This window comes from Furipterus horrens, unplaced genomic scaffold, assembly GCF_987537825.1.
Source record: "Furipterus horrens unplaced genomic scaffold, mFurHor1.1.pri manual_scaffold_10, whole genome shotgun sequence".
In the NCBI taxonomy this organism is placed as follows: domain Eukaryota; kingdom Metazoa; phylum Chordata; class Mammalia; order Chiroptera; family Furipteridae; genus Furipterus; species Furipterus horrens.
Genome location: NW_028327180.1, coordinates 41,364,219 through 41,391,809, shown reverse-complemented (window position 1 = coordinate 41,391,809; position 27,591 = coordinate 41,364,219). Strand labels below are relative to the sequence as shown.

The 27,591-nt window shown below is 45.9% G+C and overlaps 1 protein-coding gene across 1 annotated transcript in view; it reads right to left on the bottom strand.

The window, feature by feature from the left end:
* Nucleotides 1–27,591, bottom strand: part of VAV1 (vav guanine nucleotide exchange factor 1) — a 55,962-nt gene that overhangs the window by 13,072 nt on the left and 15,299 nt on the right. Inside the window, exons 2-22 of the mRNA XM_090289507.1 lie at nt 11,520–11,636; nt 10,970–11,028; nt 10,794–10,862; nt 10,502–10,610; nt 10,310–10,405; nt 9,280–9,348; nt 8,966–9,069; nt 8,324–8,423; nt 7,571–7,666; nt 7,288–7,356; nt 6,944–7,030; nt 6,756–6,841; nt 6,237–6,369; nt 5,779–5,888; nt 4,966–5,067; nt 4,635–4,732; nt 4,530–4,552; nt 4,313–4,358; nt 2,076–2,212; nt 1,659–1,724; nt 284–315 (exon numbers count right to left, since the gene is read on the bottom strand). Coding sequence (XP_090145633.1) covers nt 284–315; nt 1,659–1,724; nt 2,076–2,212; nt 4,313–4,358; nt 4,530–4,552; nt 4,635–4,732; nt 4,966–5,067; nt 5,779–5,888; nt 6,237–6,369; nt 6,756–6,841; nt 6,944–7,030; nt 7,288–7,356; nt 7,571–7,666; nt 8,324–8,423; nt 8,966–9,069; nt 9,280–9,348; nt 10,310–10,405; nt 10,502–10,610; nt 10,794–10,862; nt 10,970–11,028; nt 11,520–11,636 — 1,808 coding nt within the window. The remainder of the gene's footprint in view (nt 1–283; nt 316–1,658; nt 1,725–2,075; nt 2,213–4,312; nt 4,359–4,529; nt 4,553–4,634; nt 4,733–4,965; nt 5,068–5,778; nt 5,889–6,236; nt 6,370–6,755; nt 6,842–6,943; nt 7,031–7,287; nt 7,357–7,570; nt 7,667–8,323; nt 8,424–8,965; nt 9,070–9,279; nt 9,349–10,309; nt 10,406–10,501; nt 10,611–10,793; nt 10,863–10,969; nt 11,029–11,519; nt 11,637–27,591) is intronic.

The following is a 27,591-nucleotide window of genomic DNA, read 5'->3' as shown; positions in this document are numbered from 1 at the left end:
CACTGTAAACCTCCACTCCTTACTGCTCTATAGGCAGTAGGTGCTCAAAAAATATGGGACCACCATTACCATTGCCACCATCATTTTCCTGCCAGTGAGACCACATCTCCTAAAGTTTGGGACCCTCTTTTAGCAGCCCCTGATGTACGGCTGGACCCAGCCATCAATGCCCAAGGTTCAAAGAATAGATAACTGATTGGTTTGGAGGCCCCTCCTATGCCCAGTCCAGGCACCCACTCCAGAGGGACCCCAACTTGAAAGTAAGAAAGGTGGTTCTACTCACCAGAGATGAACAGACAGGTCCTGAGGAGGGCCCTGGGGACACAGAGACCGAGACTCAGGGCAAAGAGCCCAGCTTGGCAACATACCACAGGGCACTTCATCCATCCATCCACCCACCCACCCATCCATTCATTCCACTGTCATTTACTGAGTGCCTATCCTGTGCCAAGCACTGTACCGTCCACTGGGAAGACAGTCCCAGAATCTAGTGGGAGAGGCTGGTCCCCTATCAAACAAAGCATGGATGGTCCAAAAAACTTATTTCAGCATGGCCCTCAAGTTAAGAGAGGTTTCTACATTTTTTTAATGGCTGACAAAATTTTTAAAGACTAATGTTGTATGGAATGGGAAAATAATATGAAATTCAGAAGTCAGGGTCCATAAATTTGGTTTTTATTGGAACATGGTCATGCCCTTCATTTACAGGTCAACTTTAGCTGCTCTGGCACTAGTGTGGTGGAACTGAGGAGTCACAGAAGAGAGTATCTCACCCGCGAAGCTCAAAATACTTACTGACTATTTACAGGAAAAGTTTGCCAACCCCTGATCTAAGTAAATGTAAAAGTGGACAGTTCTACCACCTCAGGCCCATGAGGAGGGCTATAATGAGAGGGTGAGAGACAATGAGAGAGAGAGTGAATGAGGAAGAGAGGACAAAGAGAGAAAGAAAAAGGAAGGAAGGAACGGAGGGAGGGAGGCAGGGAGGGAGGGAGGGAAGGAAGGAAGGATATGGATAAATGGGAACTCTTATTGCATTACTCGCAAGGATGAAAATGGTACAGCCTCTATGGAAAACAGTAGTTCCTCAAAAAAAAATAAATAATGAATTACCATATGACACAGCAATTCCTTTTCTGTGTATATAGACCCAAAAGAATTGAAAACAGGGACTCAAATAGATATCTGTACGTACACCCATATACACAGCAGCATTCTTCACAGTAGCCAAATGGTGGGAACAACCCAGGTGTCTATTCATAAATGAATGGTTAAACCAAATGTGGTCCATCAGACAATGCAATATTACTTAGCCTTAAAAAGGCAGGAAATTTTGACACCTGCTACAACATGGATGAACCTTGAAAGCATCACACTAAATAAAAGATTCCAGACACAAAAGGACAGATACTGTGTGACCCCACTCAAATGAGGCCCCTATAGGAGTTAGATCCATAGAGACAGGAAGTAGATGGTGGGATCCAGGGGTTGGGGGAGGGGGATGGGGAGCCAGTGTTTAATGGGGACAGAGGTTGGCAGAACCTTGAGTTTGAGAATGACCTGCCATGATGGGCAGGCCCCTCCCTATCTCAGGGGCCTCCGCAATCCTGCCTGCACCCTCAGAACCCCCTCTAGACTCCCAGACTTGAGGCACTCACATGCACGTAGGGCTTGACCCTGTTACAGGGAAACCAGCCAACTTCATTGGTAGCTGTATTCCTGCCCTAAGAGGCCAGGAGGGAAAAACATGGAGAGAGACGTTACAGGCATCTGCTTGAGGGTGTGTGTCCATCTTTCTACCTAATGGCCACTCTGCCTGTCCATCTCTGTCGCTGTGGCCTGGATAACCCAAGGACATGCCAAGCAGTGTCAACTTCCTGGGAAGATAGCTCGGAATGGCCAGGCGAGCCCCAGAAATCTCCACCTACACCCTCCTCCCCACGTGCCTCCTCCGGACCAGCCTTCCTTCCCTGGCTGGAGTCCAGAGGGGCCATAACCCCACTTCTCAGGGTCACTTACACCCAGGACCCCACACTTGGGTCCTTCTCCATCACTCCCATGGCCCTAGCCTGTACCTCCCACCAGTTCTGTTCCGCCTCGGCCTTGGTGAGCTCCACGATGTCTCCGGGGCTGAGCCGTAGAAAAGGGCCAATGGCTCCCGGGGGTGGAGGAATCCCATAGTACTCCTGGCAGACCTCCATCTTGGGCAGCCCTGGAGGGGAGGGAAAAAACTACCCTCTGTTTCCACAGTGGGCTTGGTACTCAGGGGTTTTGAAACCTGAGTCTCACCACCCACCAGGATAGTAAAAGTTAAAAAGACTGACAGTACCAAGCGGTGGCCAGGATGGAGAGCACCTGGAACTCTCCTACATTGCTGGTGGGAATCCATTTTAGAAAACTGTTTGGCAGTATCTACTAAAACTAAACAGATGTCTACCTGGTGATCCAGCAATTTCCCAAGAAAAACTGAAACATATGTCCACTGAAGTCATGACCAAAATGTTCACAGCAGCTTGGTCCACAATAGTCAAAAACTAGCAACAAACCAAATGTGCTCAATAAAATGAATAAATAGAGTGTGATATAATCATGCAATGGAATACTATACAGCAATAAAAAAGAACAAGCTATTGCTACAAGCAATCACATCAATGAATCTCATCAACATTGTGCTGAATTACAGAAGCCAGATGTAGTAAGAGTACATACTGTATGATTTCACTTTTATAAAGTTCAAGGGTAAGCAAAACTAATCTGCAGTGACAGAGTCAGATAGTGGTTCCCTCTGGGAGGTAGGTGGGTACTGACTAGCAGGGTGTATAAGCACCAGTGCTGTCCCATGAAACCTTCTGTGATGACGGAAATGTATAATAATCTGTGCTATAACCATTGGCCACTGAGTACTTGAAAGGTGGCTAGTGTGACTGAGTAAAAGGATTTTTAAGGTTACTTAAATTAATTTCTATTTATACTGGACAGTGTGGGTCTAGAGTGATAGTAATGTTCTATACCTTGATCTGAATGTTGCTCAGATGGGCAGAAATTCATTGATCCACACAGTTAAGATTTAGTCACTTTGTATACCTTGCAGTATATATTTTATATCTCAATAAAAGTGTATGTGTAAGTGCACACACACACATATTGTGATGTGTATGAGCATGTCCATAGGGCATATGTATATAATGGATATATACACACATACACACACTCATATATGCAGATATATCAACATAAATAGGTAACTAGACATGAACTTGTTTACACTGATTCTGTATGACTATTAGCAAAGGGTTTAGTTTTCTCAGCCACACCGAACTGTTTTCACTTCTTTCATAATGCTTTGCCCTCCTGCCTCCTAGCCTTTGCACATGCTGTTCCCGCTGCCTGGAACACTCTTCACCTCCTCTTCACCTATCTCTTCATCCCACAAGTGTCCACTTAAATGTTTCCTCATCTGAAGGCTCAGATTTGTCAGCTCTCCCAATTATATGCCCCAGAAAACCCTATAATTCACCCACCACAACTTAACCGAAGTCTGTCTCCCACTACCAGCCTTTTTGAGAGGATGAGAAACACAACTGTTTAGTTACCATTTGCTCTGAATGGTCCAACAGATGCTGACTAGAAGTCACCCATCACTGCTGTGATTCCACAAAAACCACTGACTTGTGAATGAACCCAGCCTCTCCCCTCTGCCATTGGACTAAAAAGTATCCTGGGTTAGCCAAACGGTGTCTCCCAACTCCCCATCCCCCACGTGGAGAACAGTTGGCCAGCCCACCATATTACAAGATTTCGTGGCACAGAATCAGTAGAAGAGGCAGTGAATAATAAGAAAGGTGGATGGCAGAGAAAGAGGATCTTAACAAGGATTGCTATGTTCCATGCACTCTCTTCATAGGGTTTGAACAAAGCATGTGAATAGTTCGAGTTTATTTTTACATTCCTTTCAGGTTTCTAGGATGGAAACAAATGCTTTATAAGCAGGAGATTATGTGGTCATTGATATAATTGTTGAGAGCTGTCCCTGGGCCAGCATCATTGAAACAAAGACCAGAATGCCCTAGCTGGTATGGCTCAGTGGATTGAGCACTGGCCTGTGAACCAAAAGGTCACCAATTTGATTCCTGGTCAGGGTGCATGCCTGGGTTGCAGGCCAGGTCCCCAGATGGGGGTGTATGAGAGGCAACCACACATTGATGTTTCTCTCCCTTTCTCCCTCCTCTCCCTTCTCTCTAAATAAATAAATTCTTTAAAAAAAAAAATTCAGATTTCCTCCTGCCCCACACATTGCCCCCTGCTGACTCACCCAGTTCATTCCTCTTTTTGTCTTGAGCCCGGCGATGTAGCCTATCCTGGAGGGAGATACCAAGAAAGCCAGCATGGCTACCTGTGCCCAATCTCGGCACTCCTCAGCCTCTATCTGAGCACCCATCAAAGAGCCATGTCCCCTGCTGGGGTCTCCCAGGGCCTCCCAACATCAACCCCCATGATTTCCAGGCATAGAAAGAAGTATGAAGTCTTACCTTCTTCATAGTTCCTGCAAAATCTATGGGAGGGAAAAGGAAAGTTAGAATGGGAGATGCCCCACACAGAACCAAACCCACCTCTGCCCTCTCTCCCATGGGTACCTTGCCCATGGCGGCCACAGGGAGGGACCCTCCCCAGACACTCTTTGTGTGCAGGTGCCCGACACCGATGACAACGGTAGCCCTGATAGAAGGTTCCTCTGGCATGCAGAAGGTGAGATAAAGGAGAGTCAGTGATGCTGAGGGATGCAGCCAATTATTTTACCCACAATGTGAAGGGCTGGGTTCACTTTAGAGCAGGAGAGAGATGGAGAAGCTTAAGATCCAAGGAGAGCCTCCCACCTCCCAACTCAGGGGACTGACAGCTGGAGGAGCCCAGTAACACAAGTGCTGACCAAGCGCAGGACCCAGGCCCATGCTCCCAGACTCCCACCTCAGCAGCATCTGGCAAGCCTTGCAGGACGTGGTCTCCTCGAAGGAGAACATCTGGAAGTCATGCCCATTAGCTGTGGCATTCTCAGGGTAGATGTTGGAGCTGGAGAAGGAAGATTACTTCATGCAATGGAATAGTATTTGGCCATGAAAATGAATAAAGTGCTCATACATGTTGCAACTTGGATGTATCAGTAATCCCTTCCTTTTTATGGCTGAATACCATTCCATTGCATGGATATATTAAATTGTGTGTATTCGTTCATCCATTGATGGACATTTGGGTCATTGCCAACTTCTGGCCATTGTGAATACTTTTTGCCAATGCTGCTATGGACATGAGAGGGGACAGAAAGCAGATCCGTGGGTGCCAGGAACTGGAAGGGGGTAACGAGAAGTAACTGATTCATGGGTACAGGGTCTCCTTTTGCAGAGTGGGGGGGATGAAAATGTTTTGGAACTAGAGGCCACAACAATGTGATGTACTAAATGCCACTGAAATGTACACTTTAAATTGGCTAATTTTTTGTTATGTGAATTTCACTTCAAGGGGAAGAACCAAAAAAAGGAGGAAGAGGAGGAAGAAAAGTTCTACACTGGTAACCAAAGCTTGCACAGAACCTTGGCATTCTGCTGATGCAGACAGTCTTAAGCCTGTCTCTCCCACTTCCCAGATGATGAAACTGAGGTTCAGAGTGGTCCCACAGAATATCAAAGCAGATGTGAGACGAGAGTTCAGAAATGCCTCTCAGCGCCTGCACCTATGTGACAGAGTCCTCTGAAAATATAAACACGGAGGAGGAAGAGGTCTCACATGGCCATCTCGAACTGTTCCATCCACTTCTTCTTCAGTTCTCGTGTCTTGAAGAACAACTCATAGCCCTGAGCACCTTGGTCCTCGATCAGGAGAAACATGTGAGTCCACTGCAGGAAAGCAGGGTTCAGAATGAAGGACCCATCCTGCAGAGGTGGGGCCACATGCCCACCAACCCCTTTCCCTGTAAGGAGGAAAGGGTGGGGCCAGTAACAGCCTCTTTGCCCCCAGGAGAATCATGCATTTACCATTGTAAAGGGTTGCCCAGGAGAACCAAATACACATCTGTAAATCTAAAATCTCTCTCTCTCTCTCTCACACACACACACACACACACACACACACACACTCACTCACATCTGAGACACACACAGGCATTCATTCCAAAGACCAAGTGGAGTCTCAAGCACTGGGGCTTTCCAGCAATGGAATCCCCTGTTCTGGCCTCAGAGCCCCACCTTCTTGCTGTCACGGTCTCCGGAAGAGTCATCTCGAACCTGGAAGCTGTACAGGTTCACGAAGTCCTTGAGTTCGTAGGAGTCCCCTCGGCGCTTACAGATGAGTAGAGCTTTGTCAAGCAGGAAGGCGTACCTGGGAGCAGCTGGGTCAGGTGCCTCTGTCTGGCTCCTCCCAACAGTCCCTACCAGCTATCTTCCACCTTCAGGGCCCACTCTGCTGTCCATCGGACTCCTACCTTCTCCTCCTACGTGGACAACTTGGCCACACCCACCTGCCCATCTTGACCTCATCCTTATGTTCTAAGCTGGCCTTGCCACCTGCTGGTCTTGGCTCCACCACACAACCATGCTGACTTTGCCCTGTACATCTAGACTTCATCTTCTGGTCTGGGTGGCCCCACCCACGTCTAGTTAGGAACCTGGCTCCAACCATGCCAAGGCTCTGCCCAGATTTGTGTTGGCTGCATCCACCTGCCTACCTAAGAATCTGGGTCTGCCCCTCTGCCCAGTTCCACCCACCTGTCCATCTTGGAGCGCCGCTCCACCGTGGTGATCTTGAGTTCCCCATCAATCTTGGGCCGGCCATAGTGGGCCAGTGACTGGTCCTAGGCAGTAGGCAGGGGATCTGGCAAGGGGCCACCAAGGAGGAGACCAAACACCCATCCTACATGGCTACAACCCTGGCCCTCCCTGCTCCACACCCTCACCAGGTTCTCAATAGACAGCTGGAAGTTGGTGATCTGCCGCAGGGTCTCATTGTCCCTCTTGACCTCATTCACGCACTGCGCCAAGTCCTGGGGGTTAGCCAGGTGTGAGCCTGGGCATACGCCCACCCAGCCCAACCCCCAACTGGCCTGGGTAGGGATCAGCCCCCACCAGAGGCTTTCAAGACTCATAAAGAGGTGTCCACAGCATGTCACTGTCCTTAAAGGGGATGTGTGTCACTTTGTGATGGGGGAGGTGTTGCCCATGGTTGTGACTGTGTCTGGGTGGCACTGCGCAGCACTGCCCTGAATGTGTGTGACTGTCATCCCTGTGTGTGACCACTCACCCTCATTGCATCCAGGGCCAGCCGCAGGTTCTCCTTCTCCGTGGCATCCTGCGTGTGTTTCACCAGCTCCTGCATGACCCATGGAGACAGGCATCACCCAGGCCTGTCCTTTCCTCCTGGGAGGCCTTCCAAATAATCCTGACCCACCAGCTCCTTCTTCTTCCTACTGTCCCCGGAGGCCGAGGCATGGCCCCAATGAACCCACCCCCATCCCTACGACACAGGGAGGTAGACATGCCAAGGCCATAATCACAGAACCCAGGAGGTCCCCTGACTTGTGCACCTGGAGAAGGAGGTGGTACTTGAGCACCCGCTGCATTGGCACCATCAGCAGGTCACGCAAGGTGAACCTCCCATTGTTTGCTCTCTGAGAACATTCCTGGGGGACCAGAGAACCACGTAAGCAAGGAGAGGCGGATTTTTCTAGAGCTGGAAGCATCCTACCTCCCCTGAGGAAATAAAAAAGGTAGAATGCCAAGGGGTGAGGGGCAGTGGGAGATGCAGCTGGAAGGCGGCCTGTTGTTGAGGTCCAGGGCCTGCCAGCTGAGTAGGACTGGGGAGAGAAAGAGAGACAGAGGGTCCCCACTGCAGACAAAGGGGCTGGATGTACAGTGCACACAGGGGATTCTTCATCCTTGCTGCCCTGTCTGTGCTTCCACTGGACACACGGATCCTGGTTGGGGTTCAGTCCAGATTCAGGATCAGTGTGAACTTGGAGTTTAGCCCAGACTTGGTGCATAGGCAGGATTGGGGCTCAGCCCAGGGCTGAGATTCAGTTTGGAGTCAGAATTGAGTTTAGGGTCAGGACCTCAGCCTGGCATCAGGGCTCAGCTAGAGCCAGGGTTCAGTTAGGGTCAGGGCTCAGTGCTTCAGTCCATTTCTTCCTGCTCCAGTGCCTCCCTCCCCAAGCCTCTGATGGGCAGACTCATGGCTGGGCTAAAGCAGAAAGTAATGCCATCTCCAACCCAGTGTCCTCCCTGCTGTCCCCAGGGCCTGTGAAGGAGTGGGAGAGCCCCCAGGTGGGCCTGGCCCCAACCTCTAGCTTCATTTGCACATCCTCCCGGGCATTGGCCACACGGTCCAGGTGCTTGCTGGCCGACTCCACCTGGCTGCAGTAGCGGCCGTAGACAAGGAACCTGTGGGAAGAAGAGAGATGGCAGTGGCCGGATAGGTAATGGTGGCCGGCACCAAGGTCAGGCAGCTCTGGGCATCAGTCCTGCCCCACCTTTTCCCAGCTGAGTGATGCTGGGCCTCTGTTTAACAACAGTATTTCCCATTCAGGGTTATTATAACATTAAATGAAACAATGCACAAGAGGCCCTTACCACTTGACATATCATCTCTGCTGAATGTTCATTTATTTAACAACCTTATTGAGTATATACTCTGCGCCAGGCCCAGTGCTAAGAACTTTAGGCATTTATTCAGTCCTCACCACAACTCTAGTAGGTACATTCTTGTACCACACTGACTTGATAGATATGGAAGGAGAAGTGCGGAGAGGTTAAGTGAGTTTCCAGAGCCGCACCTAGCTCACAAAAAGCAAAGCTAGGGAGACGGGTAGCCCCTTGCCCATGAGCAAAGGAAAAACCCTCCCTGTCCAACAGTCTCTAAGGGCAAGGTCTCTCAAACGTCCAGCCTGGGGTGTAGGAGTGTAGGCTGGCCAGCTGGGTCTCACCTCTCCTTGTACTTGATGAAGACCTGGTAGAGGGTTGGTGCCCCAGTGGTGACCAGGGCTTCCTTCATCTCCTTTAGGAAGTGAGTGTGCACACGAAGCAGGTCCTAGTCAGAGGGAGTGGGTGAGGGCTGGGCGGAAGCCTGGGGCCCAGGAGAAGGGTCATCCACTCGCCCTATGTTACCCCACCCTCAATCACCACACTCCAGGGACAGATGGGTCTGGTAGATGTTCCCCACCGGACAGCAGCCCAGGGGTGGGGGAAACAGAGACCAGGTAAGCTGGATGAGGTGGAGGGCTGGGCCGGGCTAGCTTACCTCGATGTTTATGAAAATGATCTCTATGTCGTCAGGCTTGAGGAACCGTTGCAGGGGCTTCATGAAGTGCTGCAGGGAGGGGAGAGAAGGATGGAGGAAGGTGAGACCCCTTCTCCAGCCCAAGGTCAAAGAGACAGGGACAGGCAGACAGAGAAGGAAAGAGGCAAACGTACAGAGAGACTATGAGAAAAAGAGAGATACAAAAAGAGAAAAGAGAAAGACAGAAACAAGGAAATGAAGACAGGCAAAAAAAGAGGCAGAGACAGAGAATATCCACAAGCAAACCTGTACATGACTGCTCATAGCAGCATTATTCACAGCAGCCAGAAAGTGGAAACCACCCAAATGTCCATCAATGGATAACAAAATGTGACCCATTCATCAGTGGAATATTACTCAGCCATGAAAAAGTGAAGCTTGACACTCACGACAATGTGGAAGGACCTTGAAAACATAATGCTCAGTGAAGAAAGCCAGACACAAAAAGCCATACACATATTGTATGATCCCATATATGAAATATCCAAAATAGGCAAATTCTAAGAGACAGAAAATAAACTAGTAGCTGCCAGGAGCTAGGGAAGAATGAGAACTTAGGGGGTGATGGATAAGGAGTACAGCATTCTTTGGGGGATGATGAAAATGTTCTAAAATTAAAATGTAGTGACGGTTACACAACCTCGAGTATATACCTAAAGCTAGTGAATTGTATGTGTTATGTGGGTGAATTGTATGGTACAGTAATTACATCTCAGTGTAGCTCTTAAAAAAGCAATGGCCAAAGGAAATAGAGAAAATAGAAAGTCAGAGACAATAATAGACAGAGAGGATACACAGAAGGAAAAAGAGACCAACGAACAGAGAGAAACAAGACAGGGTGAAGGACATAGAAAACCAGGGAGGCAGAGAAGCAAAGCAACACAAAGCATGGGGGACAGCGTGGCCCCAGAGGCGGCAGGACAGGTGGACACGCACCTGCCGGCCCGCTCCCACGCATGCGCCTGGCAGGGGCTGGGCGGGAGCATCGCACCTGTTGGATGGAGCCCAGCGTGTCCGTGTACTTCTCCTCTGTCTGCTGGATCTCTCGCAGGCAGCAGCACCGCTTGTCATACTCCGTCATCTTAGGCTGCGATTGGGGAGGAGAGGCTGGTGTTGGCGCACCTGGGGCTGCCGCGCCCGTGCCCCGGCTCCCAACCCTGCCCGGCCCTTCGCTCCCACACACCGGCATGGGCACCGGCTCGGTGCGCATGAGGTCCTCGTAGATCTCATCGCCCTCTGCCTCCTCGTTCTCCACGCAGTCATACAGGTCCTCGTCCTCCTCCACTGTGTCACTGCAGGACGCAGAGTCAGGCAGGGCCGCGGGAGCCCCCAGGCCAGGGACCCCTCAGGACCCTCCCAGGTCAAAGTTGTGTCCCCCCAGATCCCAAGGGCAGGATCATGTCTCCTCTGACCCCCAGGGCATAGTCTTGTCTCCCTCAGGCCCCCAGGGCAGGGCGATGTCCCCAGACACTCACTCAATCTGGTCGGACAGGCCACTGTAGATGTCTTCATCCCCGACACTCTCCTCATCGGTGGGGAAGGGCCTGTGGGGGCCAGGATGGTATGAGCCAGAGGCCTGAGGGCCAGGTGGGGAGGGGGTTTCAAGGGCCAGGAGGATGGGTCAGCCCAAACCACTTCAGTGGTTACTCACATGATTCCCTTGTTCTGGGCAATTGGGGTCCAGGACAGAGCAGACAGGGTGTAGATGACCTGTGACAAGGGCAGTGTTTTGCTCAGCAAGCCCCTCACCCACCCAAATGCCAGAATACAGCCTTGGGCTGCAAGGCACTGAGGCTACATTTGACTTTAGACCCCCATGACTCTGGGAGCCTAATTCAGGATGTTCTTCACCTTCCTGTTGCCCCACATTAGCATACCACTGTTCCCTTAACCGAGCACACACACACCCACCCCGCAATTGGTCCTATTGTCCTACTTAATCCTCATAACCACTCAAAGAGAATGGGATGAGCCTATTCCCTAGGACTCAGAGATGCCTGGTCACACGTCTAAGGTCACACAGCAAAGGGTAAAGCAAAGGCTTGAATCCAATTTTCACATCCTAAGCCAGGCTCTTTGTGCTTGGTCACGGCCTGGTATGGCAAGTCAGTCCTTCCCCTAACAGTTCTTAGCCTGCCTGGTGTAGACATTCATGGAAATAAATTGAAATCCAATCTTTAGACTCTATGAGCCCAGCTTACCTTCCCGAAATCCTGCACATCGAAGAGGTCAAAGGCCTCAAAGAGTTCACTCCTCTTGAGGCCAAACTTCTCACAGCAGGTAGACAAGAAGGTACGGATGTTCTTAAGGCACAGGAACTGTGGACAGAACAGAAATGAGGGTGAGAAACATAATGGGACAGGGTGAAACTGAGCCTTGGCAGTCTGACTTGGGGACCAGCACAGAAGGGGAGAACTAAAACACGGCCCCTCTTCGTAAGCCACACCCTCTTCTGATAAAGAGAAAGCTGTACCTGAAGCCAGATCTATCCCTCAATTTTTTTATTGAGGTAGAATTCAGATAGCATAAAGTTAACCATTAAATGGTAACTGAATGTGCTATAATACATGTAATGGAATATTATTCAGCCTTTAAAAAGGAATGAGATTTTGATTTATGCTACGATATGGATGAACCTTGAAAACATTATGCTCAGGAAATAAGCCAGACACATAAGGACAAATAGCGTGTGATTCCACTTACATGAGGTCCCTAGAGGAGTCAGATCCACTAAGAGTAGATGGTGGGAGCCAAGGGTTGAGGAAGGGGGATGGGAGGTTAATGTTTAATGGGAATAATGTTTCAGTTTTAGTTTTAAAAGTTTTGGATATAGGGGTGATGGTTACACAACAATGTGAATGTATTTAATGCCACTAAATTAAATACCAACAAATGGTTAAATGATAAATATGATAATTTTATTTATATATTATTAACATATCATGATATAAATTTATTTATATTTATAAAACATATTTATATCATTTTATTTATACATATATAAGTATTATCTATATTTCATCACGATGAAAAAATTTAACCATGCTGAAGTGTACACTACAGTGACATTTAGTACATTCATGACATTATGCAACTATCACCCCATCTAGTTCCAAGACATTTCTTACCACTCCAAAAGGAAACCCTGTACCCATTCGGCAGTTACTTTCTATTCCCCACTCTTTTTCCTTCCCCCTGGCAAGCATAGTTTGCTTTCTCTCTCTACAAATTTACCTATGTCCATCCACTGATAAATGGATGAACAAAATGAGGTATATCCATACAAGGGAATATTATTCAGCCATAAAAGGGACAAAGTACTGATACACAAAGTGGATACACTCAAAAACATGATACTGAGTGAAAGAAGCCAAACACAAATGATCACATATTGTATGTTTCCATTTATATGAAATACCCCTGAACTTTTCCATTTCATCAGCTAACACATTCCTTTTTTTGATTCAATCAGTTTGGGTTGGGTTGCTGTGACTTGCAACCAAAGACATCAGCAGTCAGACATATAGGATGTCCCATGGGTTTGGGGGGTATTTGGCTCTAATATAAATAAGCCCTCACGTCCTTGCATTTGCCCAATATCAGCTCAGTCAAATGTCCCAATGAGCTCAGCTCTCTCTACAGTGCCTGAGATCTTACAGAATTCTAATCAACCTCCCAACCAACAGCCTCACCCAGCATGCAGAGCCGGCCTCCCCCATGGCCCCCAGCACAATCTACAAAGTCGATGTTGACCAAGATTTCTGAATCAGGCTCATCAGGAGAGCTGGTTAAAATGCATCTCTCAAAGCCACATATTGTGTGATTGCCTTCATACGAAATGTCCAAAATAGGCAAAGCCACGCCCTGGAATATTACTCAACCATGAAAAGGAGTGAAGCACTGACACTTGCTACAACATGGATGAACGCTGAAAATATGATGTTCATAAGAGAAGCCAGACACAAAATGGCACAGAGTGAGTTTCCATTTATGTGAAATGTCCAGAACAGGCAAACCCAGAGATATGAAATAGGTTAGGGGTTGCCAGGAGCTGGGAAGGGGAGAATTAGAGGTGAATACTAATGGGGATGGAGTTTCTTTTGGGGATGAAGTTTCTAGAATTAGATAGTACTGACTAACATACAATTTTGTGAATATACTAAAAACCACTGAGATTCCAGTCAAGATGGTGGCGTAGGCAGATATGGCTCACCTCTTGGCACAACCACATCAAAATTACAACTAAACTATAGAACAACCATCACTGATAACCAATAGAAATCAAGTTGAATGGAAGTCTGACAACTACGGAATTAAAGAAACCACATCCATTGAGATGAAGCCGGCAAGCTGATGCCATGTCTGAGACTTCATCAACCGGGCTAACACTGTTTGACCCACCTTGGAGATTTCCAGAGACTCCGCCCCATCCAACTTACGGACCACCCAAGCTGCTTTGCCATATGAATGACTAGTCTTGGCTCATGTTGCACAACTTCCTAAATCCTCTCAAACAAGCAACAACTGGACTCAGTGAGCCCCAGGCTTGGCACCAGCAGCAGCCAGCCTAGATTAACAGCTTGACTTCACCTGAGAATCTCCAAGCCCAGCACAAGTAGCAGCCATCTCAGATTGCTTTATTTCTCAGGCAGGGTGGACCCAGGCAAAGCACAGGGAGGGGCTGACCTTGGCCTGTACCACCAAAAAAACCCCAGAACCAGCACAACCAGTACACAGCTATAGACCACATCGGTGCACCACCACCCTGTCCCCCTACGTGGCTGATTCTCCATGGAGAGTGGAGGTTGGTGGTAAGTGATCATGGCCAGTCCTTGAAGCTGACTGGTCTAGGCAAATCCCTCCCATTGATCTGCCAACAGCAACCAAGACTCAACTACAAGAGGAGGGTATACTCAGCCCACACAAAGAGTGCACCTCAAGTATCCAGCTTGGGTGATAGGGGAGGCTGTGTCACTGGACCCTACAAGACACCTACTACATTAGGCCACACTACCAAGATGTGGAGTCAAAGCAGCTCTACTTAATACATAGAAACAAACACAGGGAGGCTGCCAAAACGAGGAGACAAAGCTACAGGGCCCAAGTGAAAGAACAGAACAAAACCCCAGAAAAAGAGCTAAATGAAATGAAGATAAGGAATCAATCAGATGCAGAGTTCAAAACACTGATTATAAAGATGCTCAAGGAACTTAGTGAGGACCTCAGTGGCATAAAAAAGATCCAGTCAGAAATGAAGGATACACTAATTGAAATGAACAATTTACAGGGAAACAACAGTAGAGTGGATGAAGCCAAGAATCAAGTCAATGATTTGGAACATAAGGAAGCAAAAAACAACCCATCAGAATAACAAGAAGAAAAAAGAATCCAAAAAGTGACGATAGTATAAGCAGCCTCTGGGACAACTTCAAGAGGTCCAACATTTGCACCATAGAGGTGCCAGAAGAAGAGAAAGAGCAAGAAATTGAAAATCTGTTTGAAAAATAATGAAAGAAAACTTCCCTGATTTGGTGAAGGAAATACACATGCAAATCCAGGAAGCACAGAGAATCCAAAAGAAGATGAACCCAAAGAGTTCCACACCAAGACACATAATAATTAAAATGCCAAAGTTTAAAGATTAAGAGAGAATTTTAAAAGCAGCAAGAGAAAAGAAGTTAGCTACCTAGAGGAGAATTCCCATAAGACTGTCAACTGATTTCTCAAAAGAAACTTTGCAGGTTAGGAGGGATTGGAAAGAAATACTAGTCATGAAAAGCAGGGACCTACAACCAAGATTGCTCTATCTAGCAGATATCATTTAGAATCAAAGGGCAGATAAAGAGCTTCCCAGACAAGAAGAAACTAAAGGAGTTCATCATCACCAAACCATTATTATATAAAATGTTAAAGGGACTTATTTAAGAAAAAGAAGATCAAAACTGTGAACAAGAAAATGACAAAAATACACATCTATCAACAATTGAATCTAAAAAAACAAACTAAGCAAACAAGAAGAACCGAGACAGAATCATGGATATGGACAGCATTTTGATGGCGATGGCTGCCAGATGGGAGGGGAATGTGGGGGAACAAGTGAACAGGTGAGGGGATTAAGAAGTACAAACAGGTAGTTTCAGAATAGCCATGGGTATGGTAGTCCAGTATAGGAAATGGAGCAGCCAAAGAACTTATATGCATGATCCATGAACACGAACAATGGTGGGGGGATTGCCTGAGGGAGTGGGGGTGCTGGATGGAGGGGACAAAGAGGGAAAAATCAGGACAACTGTAACAGCATAATCAATAAAATATAATTTAAAAGAAAAAAATGAAAATCACTGAATTAAATGCTTTAAAACAGTCAATTTTATGGTCTATAAATTACATCTCAAATTAAAAAATGTATCTTCTAGGTTCTTCCCCCTCAAACCTACTCAGTCTGTGGACACCTGAATTAGGTCCAGTCCTTCTACCCACAGCCCTCCAGGGTAAAAGCCTCAGTCCCCCTGAGGCCCACAAGGCTCTGCACAACCTGCCCCCCTCACCTCTCTGCCCTCACCTCCTCCCTCTCTCTGCCTAGCTCACTCTGTTCCAGCCATGCAGGCCTCCTTACTATTCCTCTAACACAGCGGTTCTCAACCTGTGGGTCATGTCCCCTTGGGGTGTCGAACGACCCTTTCACAGGGGTCACCTAAGACCATTGGAAAACACATATATAATTACATAGTTTTTGTGATTAATTACTATGCTTTAATTATGTTCAATTTGTAACAATGAAAATACATCCTGCATATCAGATATTTACATTACAATTCATAACAGTAGCAAAATTACAGTTATGAAGTAGCAACGAAAATAATTTTATGGCTGGGGGTCACCACAACATCAAGAACTGTATTAAAGGGTCGCAGCATTAGGAAGGTTGAGAACCACTGCTCCAACACTCCAGGCACAGTCCTGCCCCAGGGCCTTTGCACTAGTGATGCTCACTTCTTAGAATGCACTTTCCCCTGTGTTATGGACTGAACTGAGTCCCTCCCAAAATCTGTATGTTGAAGTCCTAACCCCCAGGACCTGAGAATGGGACTGTCTTTGGCGATAGGGCCTTTAAAGAGGTAACTGGAGTAAAATAAGGTAGCTATAATCCAATAGGATTGATGTCCTTACCGGAGGAGATTAGGACACAGAGGAAAAACCAGGTGAGGACACAGGGAGCCATCTGCATGCCAAGGAGAGAGGCCTCAGAGGAAGCCAAACCCACTTATGCCTCGATTTCGACTTCTAGCCTCCAGACTGTAAGACATACATTTCTGTTGTTGAAGCCTCAAGTCTGTGGGACTTTGCAACGGCAGCCCTGGCAAACCCAGATATCCCAATGTCCACAAGGTTCCTTGCCACCTTCTTCAGGTCTTTACGCAAAGCTGACCTTCGTCATGAGGCCCCCCCTGAGCACTCTATTTAACACTGCAACCCCTGACTCTGGCATTTTCTATCCCCTCTAATATGCCTTATTGTTAACCTCCCCCAAATAAAAAGTCACTTTAGGAGGGCAGGGTCACTGTTCTATCCGTTGGGTGACATCCAGTACCTAGAATAGTGGAGCAGACCCACATAAAGTATGTGTCGCATAGATGGATGGCAATGAGGCCTGGAAGTCTGCCTTTAAACAAGCTCTCTGGGTGATTCCTCCGTCCGCTAACCCCACTTTGTGATTCTACAATAGCAATATTTGCATTTTTAGCTGCTTGCTACCTGTGGTTGGGCGCTCAGATTTATTCTGTTCTTATGACAACCCTGTGAGTTCTTAATGCCCATTTTCCCTATGAAGAAGCAGGCTCAGAGAGAGAAGGAAAGTTGCCCAAGAGGAAAACCATGGAAAAGCTGGAATTAAACTCCAGGATGCTGTGAGTCCAGAGATGACTTTCTGGACGACAGCATCTCACTGCTTGCATGAGTGCTGTCATGTATGTGCTGAACCCCCAGCACTCTGTGTATCTTTAAAATGTATATACTTTAAAATAAAAATTGTCTTGTATATTTAAGGTGTTCAACAAGAAGACTGGGTATTCATAGTGAGATGATTACAGTCAAGCTAATTCACATACCATCTCACACAGTCCGCATGTGTTTGTGTGTAATCCATGTCCCTGAAACATATGCTCTTAGCATGCTCTTAGTGTTATCAATAGTGTTATTCAGGACAGTCATCACGCCTGGACGTTGCATATCTAGGTGATTCATCCTCCATCACTGCAAGACTGTACGCTTTCACATCTCCTCACTTCCTCCACCACCCACCCCTGGCTATCACCGTCCTACTCTCTGCTTCTGAGTCTCTCTTCCTCCATCTCTCTATCTATCTACCTGTCTATCCACCGATCAATGACACGGAATCCTCATAACAATCCTGCAAGGTAAGTACTACTATTATCCTCATTTTACAGATAAAGAAACTGAGGCAGAACCAGACAGTCAGAATGCAGGCCCAGTGCAGCGTTAACAGCACATATGAATCAACTCAATACACAGTGCTCCTTGTGTCTTGTATCTCACACCTCCCTCCTCGGTTTGTATCTTCTTGATTATTGCTACAACCACAGCCTACCCAACCCATTCTCTATGGAGCATGGACTTTTGAATTAAGTTTAACTTAAACAGATGTGTTTAAGAAGAGAAATTTGCATCCTACCATCAAAGGAAACTAGGATCCTTTGGTGTTAACCAAAGCCAGTGTAAAATAAATATGATATAAATGATGTAATTACATTCTAGTTGGATCCTGTTCTCTCTGTCAATAAGAGATTAGCCATAGTGAGAGACACATAAAAAACACCACAGTAATTCAACATCCAGTCCTGGTAAACAAAGAAAGAGAAAAAAAACACTCTTGGCAGAATAGGAATGGAAAAGAACTTCTGTAACTGATAAAAAGCATCTTCAAAAAACCTTTAGCCTTTGTTTTAAATAAAAGCGAAACATTATGCTTCAGAGTGAAATGTTAAGAAGATCACCCGTGCCATCAGAACCAAGTTAAGGGTGCGCGCTATTACCATCTCCATTCACCAATATATTGAAGACCTTTGCCAGCACTGTAAGACAGGACAGAGAATGAAGAGAAAGAAATACAAGGGTCATTTTTTGCAGATGATATTGCAGACTGTCAACATAGAAAGTCCAAAAGAATGTACAGATAAATAACTAGCATTAACCAAATAATTTTACTATTATGCTAAGTGAAGTAAGTCAGAGAAAGACAAATACCACATGGTTTCACTTATAAGTGGAATCTAAAAAAAACCAAAATAAATGAACGAACAAGACAGAAGCAAACTCATAAATACAGAGAACAGACTGATGGTTGCCAGAGGGAAGGGAGTTAGGGGACTGGGTGAAAACAGTGAAGAGATTAAGAAGTACAAACTGGCAGTCACAAAATAGTCATGGGCATGTAAAGTACAGCATAGGAAATATAGTCAATATATTGTAATAACTATGTACGATGCTATGTAGGTTCAAGACTTATTGTGGTGATCGCTACATAAGTTATATAAATGTCTAACCACTATGCTGTATTCCTGAAACTAATATAATATTGTATGCCAATCGTAATTGAAAAAATGTTGAATTATTTTAAAAAGTAAAATGATTTTGCAATGTGACTAAATACAGTGTCAATATACGAAGTTTACTGTGTGTTGGTATATCAGCAACAATCGATCAGAAAACTTTTTTTTTTTTCCCCCTGGCTGATGTGGGTCAGAGGATTGAGCACTGGCCTGCGAATCAAGAGGTCACCGGCTCATTTCCCAGCTGGGGCACATGCCTGGGTTGCAGGCCTGGTCCCTAGTTAGGAGCGTGTGAGAAGCAACTGAGAGATGAATCTCTCGCACACTGATGTTTCTCTCCCTCTCTTTCTTCCTCCCTTCCTTTCTCTATAGAAGTAAATAAATAAAATCTTTTTTAAAAGAACAGTTTTTTTAAATGATAACATTTGTGAAATCCTAGAATACGCAAAACTAACCTATGGTGATAGAAATCAGATCAGTGGTTGCTTCTGGGGTGGGGAGGGTGGTGGAAATTGACTTAGAAATCCCACAAGTGATGAAAATGTCCTGAGTCTTGATAAGGGCGTGGGTTGCACAAGGGTAAACACGTGCTGGAACTGATTGAACAGTAAACTGAAGACTTGAGCATTTCACTGTATGAAATCTGGACTTCAATTTTAAAAGGATACCATTTACCATAATCTTAAAAATGTAAAACAGACAAATAATAAAGCTAGTAATATCTAACAAATCTTACAAAAAGAAGTGCAGATCCTTTATGGAGAAAATTATACAATGCTATTGAAAGACAGAAAAGAAATCTAAACAGAGTGAAATGTATATTAATTCTTATCCAGAAAGACTCAATATTTTAAAAAATTTAGCCCTCTCCAAAACTGCGCCATAGAATCAATGCAAGTTCAATGAAAATCCCGAATGTTGTTTTTTTAAAATAAGATTTATTATAAGCCAGATCATATTTTCATTTTGAAGTTTAAGAATATTTTTTGTTGTGTTTTTATTATTTATTGTTTATTGGGTTTTTCATGAACTTGACACATGAATGTTAACATTTGTACAAAAAAGCACACAGTCACAAAGAACCAAGGCAATTGTTTTTTATTTACTTACTTATTTCAGAGAGGGGGAAAGGGAAGGAGAAAGAAAGGGAGAGAAACATCAATGTGTGGTTGCTTCTTGTGTACCCCCAACTGGGGACCTGGTCTGCAACCTGGCCTATGTGCCCTGACTGGGAATCAAATCGGCAACCCTTTTATTCACAGGTCAGTTGGTGCTCAATCCACTGAGCCACACTAGCCAGGGTGAGCCAAGACAATTCTACAAAGGAAAAATAAAATGGGAGTACTAGTCCTATCAGTTATCAACTTATCACAAATCTACAGTAATTAGGACCCCATAATTGTAGTAGTTTGCCTCCAAGATGACTCCCTAATGGTCCACAATCCTCAGCATTCATGCCGTTTGTTATCCCCTCTCACACTGACCCTAGGCTGCCCTGTGTGACTAACAGAGTATGGTAGAAGTAACAATATGTAACTACTATTCAAGGCTGAGGAATAAAAGGCATTGCAGCTTCCACTTTGGCCTCCGGAGTTGCTTGCCCGCTGCCATGTTGAGAGGCCACTCAGTCAGTCCTGTGCAAGGGCCCACATGGAGCGGAACCAAGGTCCTACCTGACTGAGCCACTTGGGAAGTGCACCCTCCAGCCCCGGTCAACATCAGACTGCAGGTGTCAGAAATCTTGATGCAAATCATTGGTGAGCATAATGGTTCATTTACATGATTGAGTTCTGGAATAAGTTGTTACTCTGCAATAAGTAAGTAATAAACCTTTACCAGGGGGCCCAGATATAAACCACACATATATGAAATGCATTTTATGACTGAGCAGGTATTGCAGATGCAGGGTAAAAAGAGGTGCAACTTTGGACCACTAGTTGGGTGGTCCAACTGGTTATCCATAAGAGCAAAAAAAATTATATCAAAACCCTATCTCATATCCTACTCAGTCAATTCCAGCTGGATTAAAGTCTTCAATGCTCAAGGCAAGATTTCTAGAAGACAATTTAGGAGAGCAGCTGTATGAATTGGGAGTGATTCTAAAGCAGTAAGTCATAAAGGAAAGGATTCGACTACATGAAAATAAAAGTTCTAGTCATCAAAAAGTATCTTGAAGAGAGGGAAGAAATAAGCCACAAAGTGAAAGTGGACATTTGTTACACATTTATATCTGAAATATATCAAGAACTAGTGAATCAATAAAGAGACGATTCAATCAGAAAATGGGCCAGGTGTGAACAGGTATTTCACTGAAGAAGAATTACAACTGCCTCCAAACACATGAAGAAATGGTCAACCTCAGAAAGTATCCAAAAATGCTAATTAAGATCACAAATATGATTTCCTTCCCACCCAATATACAAACATTTTTAAGTCAGGAAAATACCAAATATTGGCAAAGAGACAGGATCCCATAAACATATCCTACTTCTTAGAGCGTGAAATTGTTTAAAATTTTTGAAAAATAGTTTGGCATTATCTACCCTTCGGCCACAAAATTCCTAGGTTTAAGTCATAAAGAAACACTTGCAGAGGCACCAGGAGACGGGTACAAGGGTTTCCAGGACAAGAATGCTTTAAGAATCAATCCCACGGCAGTCAACTTTCCAGATGGCCCCAGTGATCCCCGCCTCCTGACAGTCACGCCCTTGCATGTCTGCCTCCAGCTGAGTGTGGGCAGGACTGTGACTTGCTTCTAGTCAATATAGTAAGATGGGAATGCCAGTGCGGGACTCAAAGGTTCATAAAGGCAGTGCGGCCTGTCTCTCTCTCTGTCTCTCTGTCTCTCTCTCCCTACTTTGAGTGAGCAGCTCTAAGGAGAGGCCCACATGGCATGGAACTGAGGTCTCCTGCCAAAAGGAGAATAAGCCATCTTGGGAACTAGTCTTCCATCTCAAAACGGACGATGGCAGCCCAGATGAACACCTTGACGAACCTCATGAGATACCCTGAGCAGCCCCGCCCATGAAAGCTGTTCCCAGATTCTCTCTCTTTTTTTCAGTTCTACCTCCTGTCCCCAGAACGTTCATACGTGAAATGAGCAACATTAATTATAAGGTTGATATAGAAGCATGAGAAGTAACTCAAGTTCTTAGCACAGAGAACTTTCCAAATGTAGAGGTATTTTTAAAGTAAACGAAAATAAAACAATGACAACAACAAAAAACCCTGAAGCACTGAAGGATGGAGGGCAAGAAAGGAAGGGAAAACAACCAGGGGTCTAAGTTTAGCGCTTGTGTATTTTTATCTGTGAAATCCCCACATCAAAGCCCAGGAGGGCAGCAAAGGGTAGGTACAAGTAAGAGCAGCTAGAATCTAAAATCTAGTAAACAAGGAGAACCTAAAATCTAGAAAGAATTTAGTAAAAGCAGGGAAGAAGGGTTATAAATTCTGAACTTAAAAATGACTGCAAGTTTTCTGTTCTTTATTTTCTTCGTGTGTGAGCAAGTGAGAATTTAAAGGCTATGCTCCTGGTTCAGTACATCCTAGCCGTTACATAGGGCAGAGGCTAGTCTAGCCAGTCCCAAAGTTTACTGTGCACTAGAATCACCTGGTGGCATTTGTTTAAAATGCAGATCCCTGGATTCCAAACCCTAGTGATTCTGATTCAGTTGGAGTGATGGCGAAGCCAGGAATCTTCATTGTAACTGGTACCCCACGTAATTGTGGTGCATGTTTGGCTCTGGGGGGGAAATGGGCTAGACTTTCCAGGGGTTCACAAATCAAGGTCTGAAATTTTAACACTTAAGAAGTCATTTTAGGGCTTCCGATCAAGATGGCAGAGGAAGGAAATGGTGTACTCACCTCTTCCATGACCACTTCAAAATTATAACTAAACTAACTACAGAACCGTCATTCAGAATCGTCTGAAGACTAGCTGAACAGAAGTTCTATAACTGAGGATGTAAAGAAGTCATGTCCAGACCAGTAGAAGGGGCAGAGAAACAGAACGGACTTGTCCCACACCCACGTGTAGTGAATAAAAATCAGGAGGGCTATCTCAGCTACAGAGGTCCCTCCTGAGGAATGTGGGGTCCCAGCCCTCCACCAGGCCCCCCAACCCAGGTTTCCAGTGTCAGGAAGAGAAGTCCCCATAACTTCTGGCTGTGGAAACCAGTAAAGACTGTGGCTGAGTGAGACGGAGGGCTTCTGGAGTCCCAGGCATTTCTCTTAAAGGGCTCACACATGGACCTACTTGCTGATGGACTCACTTACGTTGAGCTCCAGCACTGAGGCAGCAGCTCAAAAGGCACCGGGGATGTACAGGGACCAGGGACGCCTGAATAGTCTAGCTTCAAGGCAAGGGCTGGAGGGGCAACTTTCTCCCAGATAGAAGTACTGGCACAGGCTATTGTTCCTTTGCTGAGCCTTTCCCCTGTTCCTAGATTCTTGACCTTTAGAAATTGTATGAGACAATAAAGTTTGTTTACTCTTAAATCTTGGGGTAATTTGTTACAGAGCTAAAGCCCTGGAATGAAAATGCCCCAAATATCCATCAAGGGTAGGATGAATAAATAAGTTGGGGTAATTCACACAGTAAAATACTATACCACATTACAAAAGGATTAACTACAGTCATAGACATAAACATGGATAATTTCAAAACCATAATGTTAAATAATAATCAACTCTCATACATATATCATAATTCCATTTATATCAAGTACAGACATCAGCAAAATTAAGCAGTCAAATGTTTAGGAACACATATACAGCAAAACTATAAAAAATATCAAGGAATTTCTTATCCAAAAGTTCAAGATAGTGGCTACTTTTGGGGAATTGAGGAAGGGAAGGGAAGGGAAGGGTATGTAATTAAGGAAGAGCAAACAGGGGCTTGTAAGGCTGTTTTCCGAACTGCGAACCATTAGCAGGTCACAGAATGAGCTGAGCAGGTCCCACTAGAATGGAATAATGTATGTTGCAATGTTTTCAACGTAGAAAAGGTTAGGAATGAAAAGCTTTCAGTCACATGTGCTCTTGTGGGCTGGGGAGTCATGGAAAAAATGCATTTCTTAATATAGTTAGAGTAAAAAAAAAAAAATGGCTTGAGAAACATTGCTTTAAGGATTCCCAAGAAATCGTAATGTTCTAACTCTTCACCGGAGTGATGGGTACATTGCTAATTTTATTATTGTTTAAACATTTCCCATATGCCTCCCACAGCCTCAGGCATATATGATAGATTTCACATTAAGAAGAACATATGACAATAGAGCTGACCTGAGACTCTCCATGGTGAAACAAGAAGGGCCAATAAAGAACCAAGGGGAGAGTGGCCTTCACCACTGTGTGAGGGACATTCTTTGTGCTGTATCCGTGGCCTGTGTAAAATCAGCCCACGTGCCACCTGTAGTAACTGGGGCCACCACTTACTACATACATTACCCTCAGCTTTGTTCTTTGTATAATATGTTACAATTGTCTGGGGGTGTTAAAATACTTATGTTACAGATTGAGCTGCATGCTAAGGTTGCATCTCTATTCTAGTTTGGGTCCTTGGAAGAAGCCCCTGAGAGAAGAATTTGGGCTGCATGTAGTGTATCTGAGAGGTGATCCAAGAAGGGCTCGCGGCAGCAGGGAAGTGGGACAAAGAGGAGAAGAAAATCAACCAAGAGGTGTTCATTGAGACCTGACATCAGGTGGGGCTCGATCCCCTGGGTATCTCTGGTAGAGGAGGTAGACCTAGCCCAGAATCAATCCACCTGAGAAATAAGAACACCAGACATGGATCCCTCAACTCCCCTCCAGCACTGATTATGGGTGCCTCTCAGGGTAACTGCCAGGCTAAGGATCTTCTACAGCTAGAGAACATTCTCAGAGAGACTCAGGGAGCCATCATCAAGAACCCTCTGTAGGTGACTGCAAAGAGGACTAAGAAACGGGTGGGGCACCCACATCATCTGCTAGAGTCCTGAACAACTCTCCTCTGTCTGCCCCTACCCTCTCATCCGCCAGAGCTTCACATGATGTTCACTACAAGAATGACTGCCACAGCCCTGGCTGAGGCAACCAATCAATGTCTGTCTGTCTGTCTGTCTCTCTCTCTCTCTCTCTCTCTCTCTCTCTCTCTCTCCTTCTCTCCCTCTCTCTCTCTTCCCCTGCCCACTCAAAAAGAATGACTGCCATGCAAATGCTCAAAGAAACTGAGATTTCACAAAGAGTCTAAGTGAGAAATATGGGGCTGGGAAAACTTCCCAGAGGTGCTGGGACAGAACAACACAGAGGAGCTGAAGGTGGAGGGAGGTCCAAACACATATCTCCCGTCAGCAAATTCACTCCTGACCAGGGTCACAGCACCTTTGGTGTAACTACCACCAAGCTTCAGAGCTTTCTCTCCAACCACCTCTCCTCAGCCCCTAGAGTCAGGAGGAGGGTCCCGGGGTGGTAAGGTAGAGAACAGGGCAGAGAACAAACCCCCAATGGGCTCCTAATCCAGAAGGGCACAGGAAGAGCCTCCTACCTCCTGTGTGCCTTGGGACAAGTCACCTCCCCTCTCTCAACTTGTTTTCTCACCTACTAAATGGGGACTATCAACATGCCTACTGTGTCCTGTCATTGTAATTCAATACAATAATACATGTAAAGGGCTCAGCATAGTGTGAGCCCTCAGTATCTGAAAATTATCATTATCAGTATTGCCACAATTGTCACCATCATCACCATCAGCACTACAATGATTATCAATCACATCATCATTGTTATCATCACCACTACCATCATCATCTTCATCATCATCACCATCAATATAATCATCACCTGCAGCAGCAGCATCATGGCCACCCTGGCCCTCGTTGGGAGGAGGCACCATTATTGAGAACGTAGCCTTTTCTAAACCTTATACAAAGAATCTAATGGGAAGTTTTATTTAACTCTCCCAAAAGAGTTGCTACACCAAGACCTAGGAGGCAGGCTCTAATAATATCTGTCCTCCCAGTTATTGGGACCCAAAACGCTGGAGTCACCTTGACTCTTCTGTTTCTCTATCACTCCACTTCTAATCCATCAGCAAATCCTACTGGTTCCACCTTCAAAATATATCCAGATCCCACCTGTTCTCTCCACCTCCACTGCCACCTCCCTGGTCCGAGCTAGCATCATCTAGGTTTTGCAATGATCTCCTCACTGGACTCCTTGCTCCTGCCCTGAACCCCTATAATTTATTTTTAATAGAGCAACTAGAGTAATATTGTCAAAACCCTTCTAGGACTCTCATCCCACTCAGATACAACCCCAAGGTCTCCCCCACAGCCCACAGGCACTGCCCAACCTGTCCCTCTCTCCACCTCACTTACTCTGCTCCAGCTACATGGGTCTCCTCACTCTTCCTAGAACATGTCAGGCACAACCCAGCCTCAGGATCTTTGCACTAAATGTTCCCTTCAACTTAGAATGTCAGTCCCACAATTAACCTGGTGCCTTCCTTCCTTGACTCTTTCATACCTTGGATGAAATATCACTTCTCAGTGAGACGTTCCCAACCACTCTAAAACTGCAACATATGCATGCATGCACGCACACAGCACTCCCCACCCACCTTTTCTGCTTTATTTTTTTCCCCTTGCAATTTTTTGTCTGGAGCATTATATGTCACTTACTTATTTTGTTATTGTCTGTCTGTCCTCCACCCACCCTCCCCTACACACTAGAACATCAGCTCCACAAGGGCAGGATTCACCCTGTATTTTGTTCACTGCTGTGACCTCCGCACTTAGTACAATGACTTGCACATAGTAATTGCTCAATAAAAGTTGGTGAATGGATGAATGAATCCCCTTTTGACAGATGGAACAACTCATAGAGGAGATATCACCTGACTGAGCCACAGAGGTAGGAATGAGGAGTCACGCACCAGCTCTGGCCTCAGAGGCCATGGCGCTAACCACTGCACCACCCTCTCTTTGAACCACACCAGACTTCCCCCTGGTGCCATGCAGGACCGTAATGGGGGGAGTGGTACAAGAACCACATGTACCACTCTCTAGTTCATCAGTCTTTGCAGAGTTGGGGACTGACTCTGGATAGAGTTTGCAGGTCACTAAGGCACAAGAACAGATGGCCTCATCTGGAGGAAGTTTCTTCCAGACCTCAGGGAGATCAGCTGAGCCTTGAGACTCCCCCCTGCCCCCCCCCGGTCATGTGATACCTCAAACGGGGAAAGGGGGTATGACTCATCAGCCCTTTGGACAGGAGTGGGGCCAGTTAAAAAAGGGGCTACCTCAGACAGCAAGAGTGACTGAGGTTAGACCACCAGAACTTCCAGGTAGCCTATGGTGTGAGATAATGTGGCAAAAGACAGGAGGCCCTTTAAACAAACATAGGTGGGGTGTAACAGGACATTTCCTCCTTGTTGGGGGGCAACCCCTTCAGCTCCCCTCCTTCTACCAGAGTATCAGAATTCAGCTGGCATCTTACCCACATGCAAATCAGCACCCTGGCACTTCCCCTTTGCCTGTAGGTTCCCTATCAGCACAGTCTCTGCTCCAGACAAAGAAAGAACTGGAAAAATTAGCTAGTTCACTGCCTTTCTTCAGGGTACCAGTGGGCAGGGACAAACCCCTTTTGGTGACTACTGCAGGCAGAGAGCAGAAGAGGGGACCCACAGCTGAGCACACTGCTGCAATCACCTCCCCCACCCCCACCC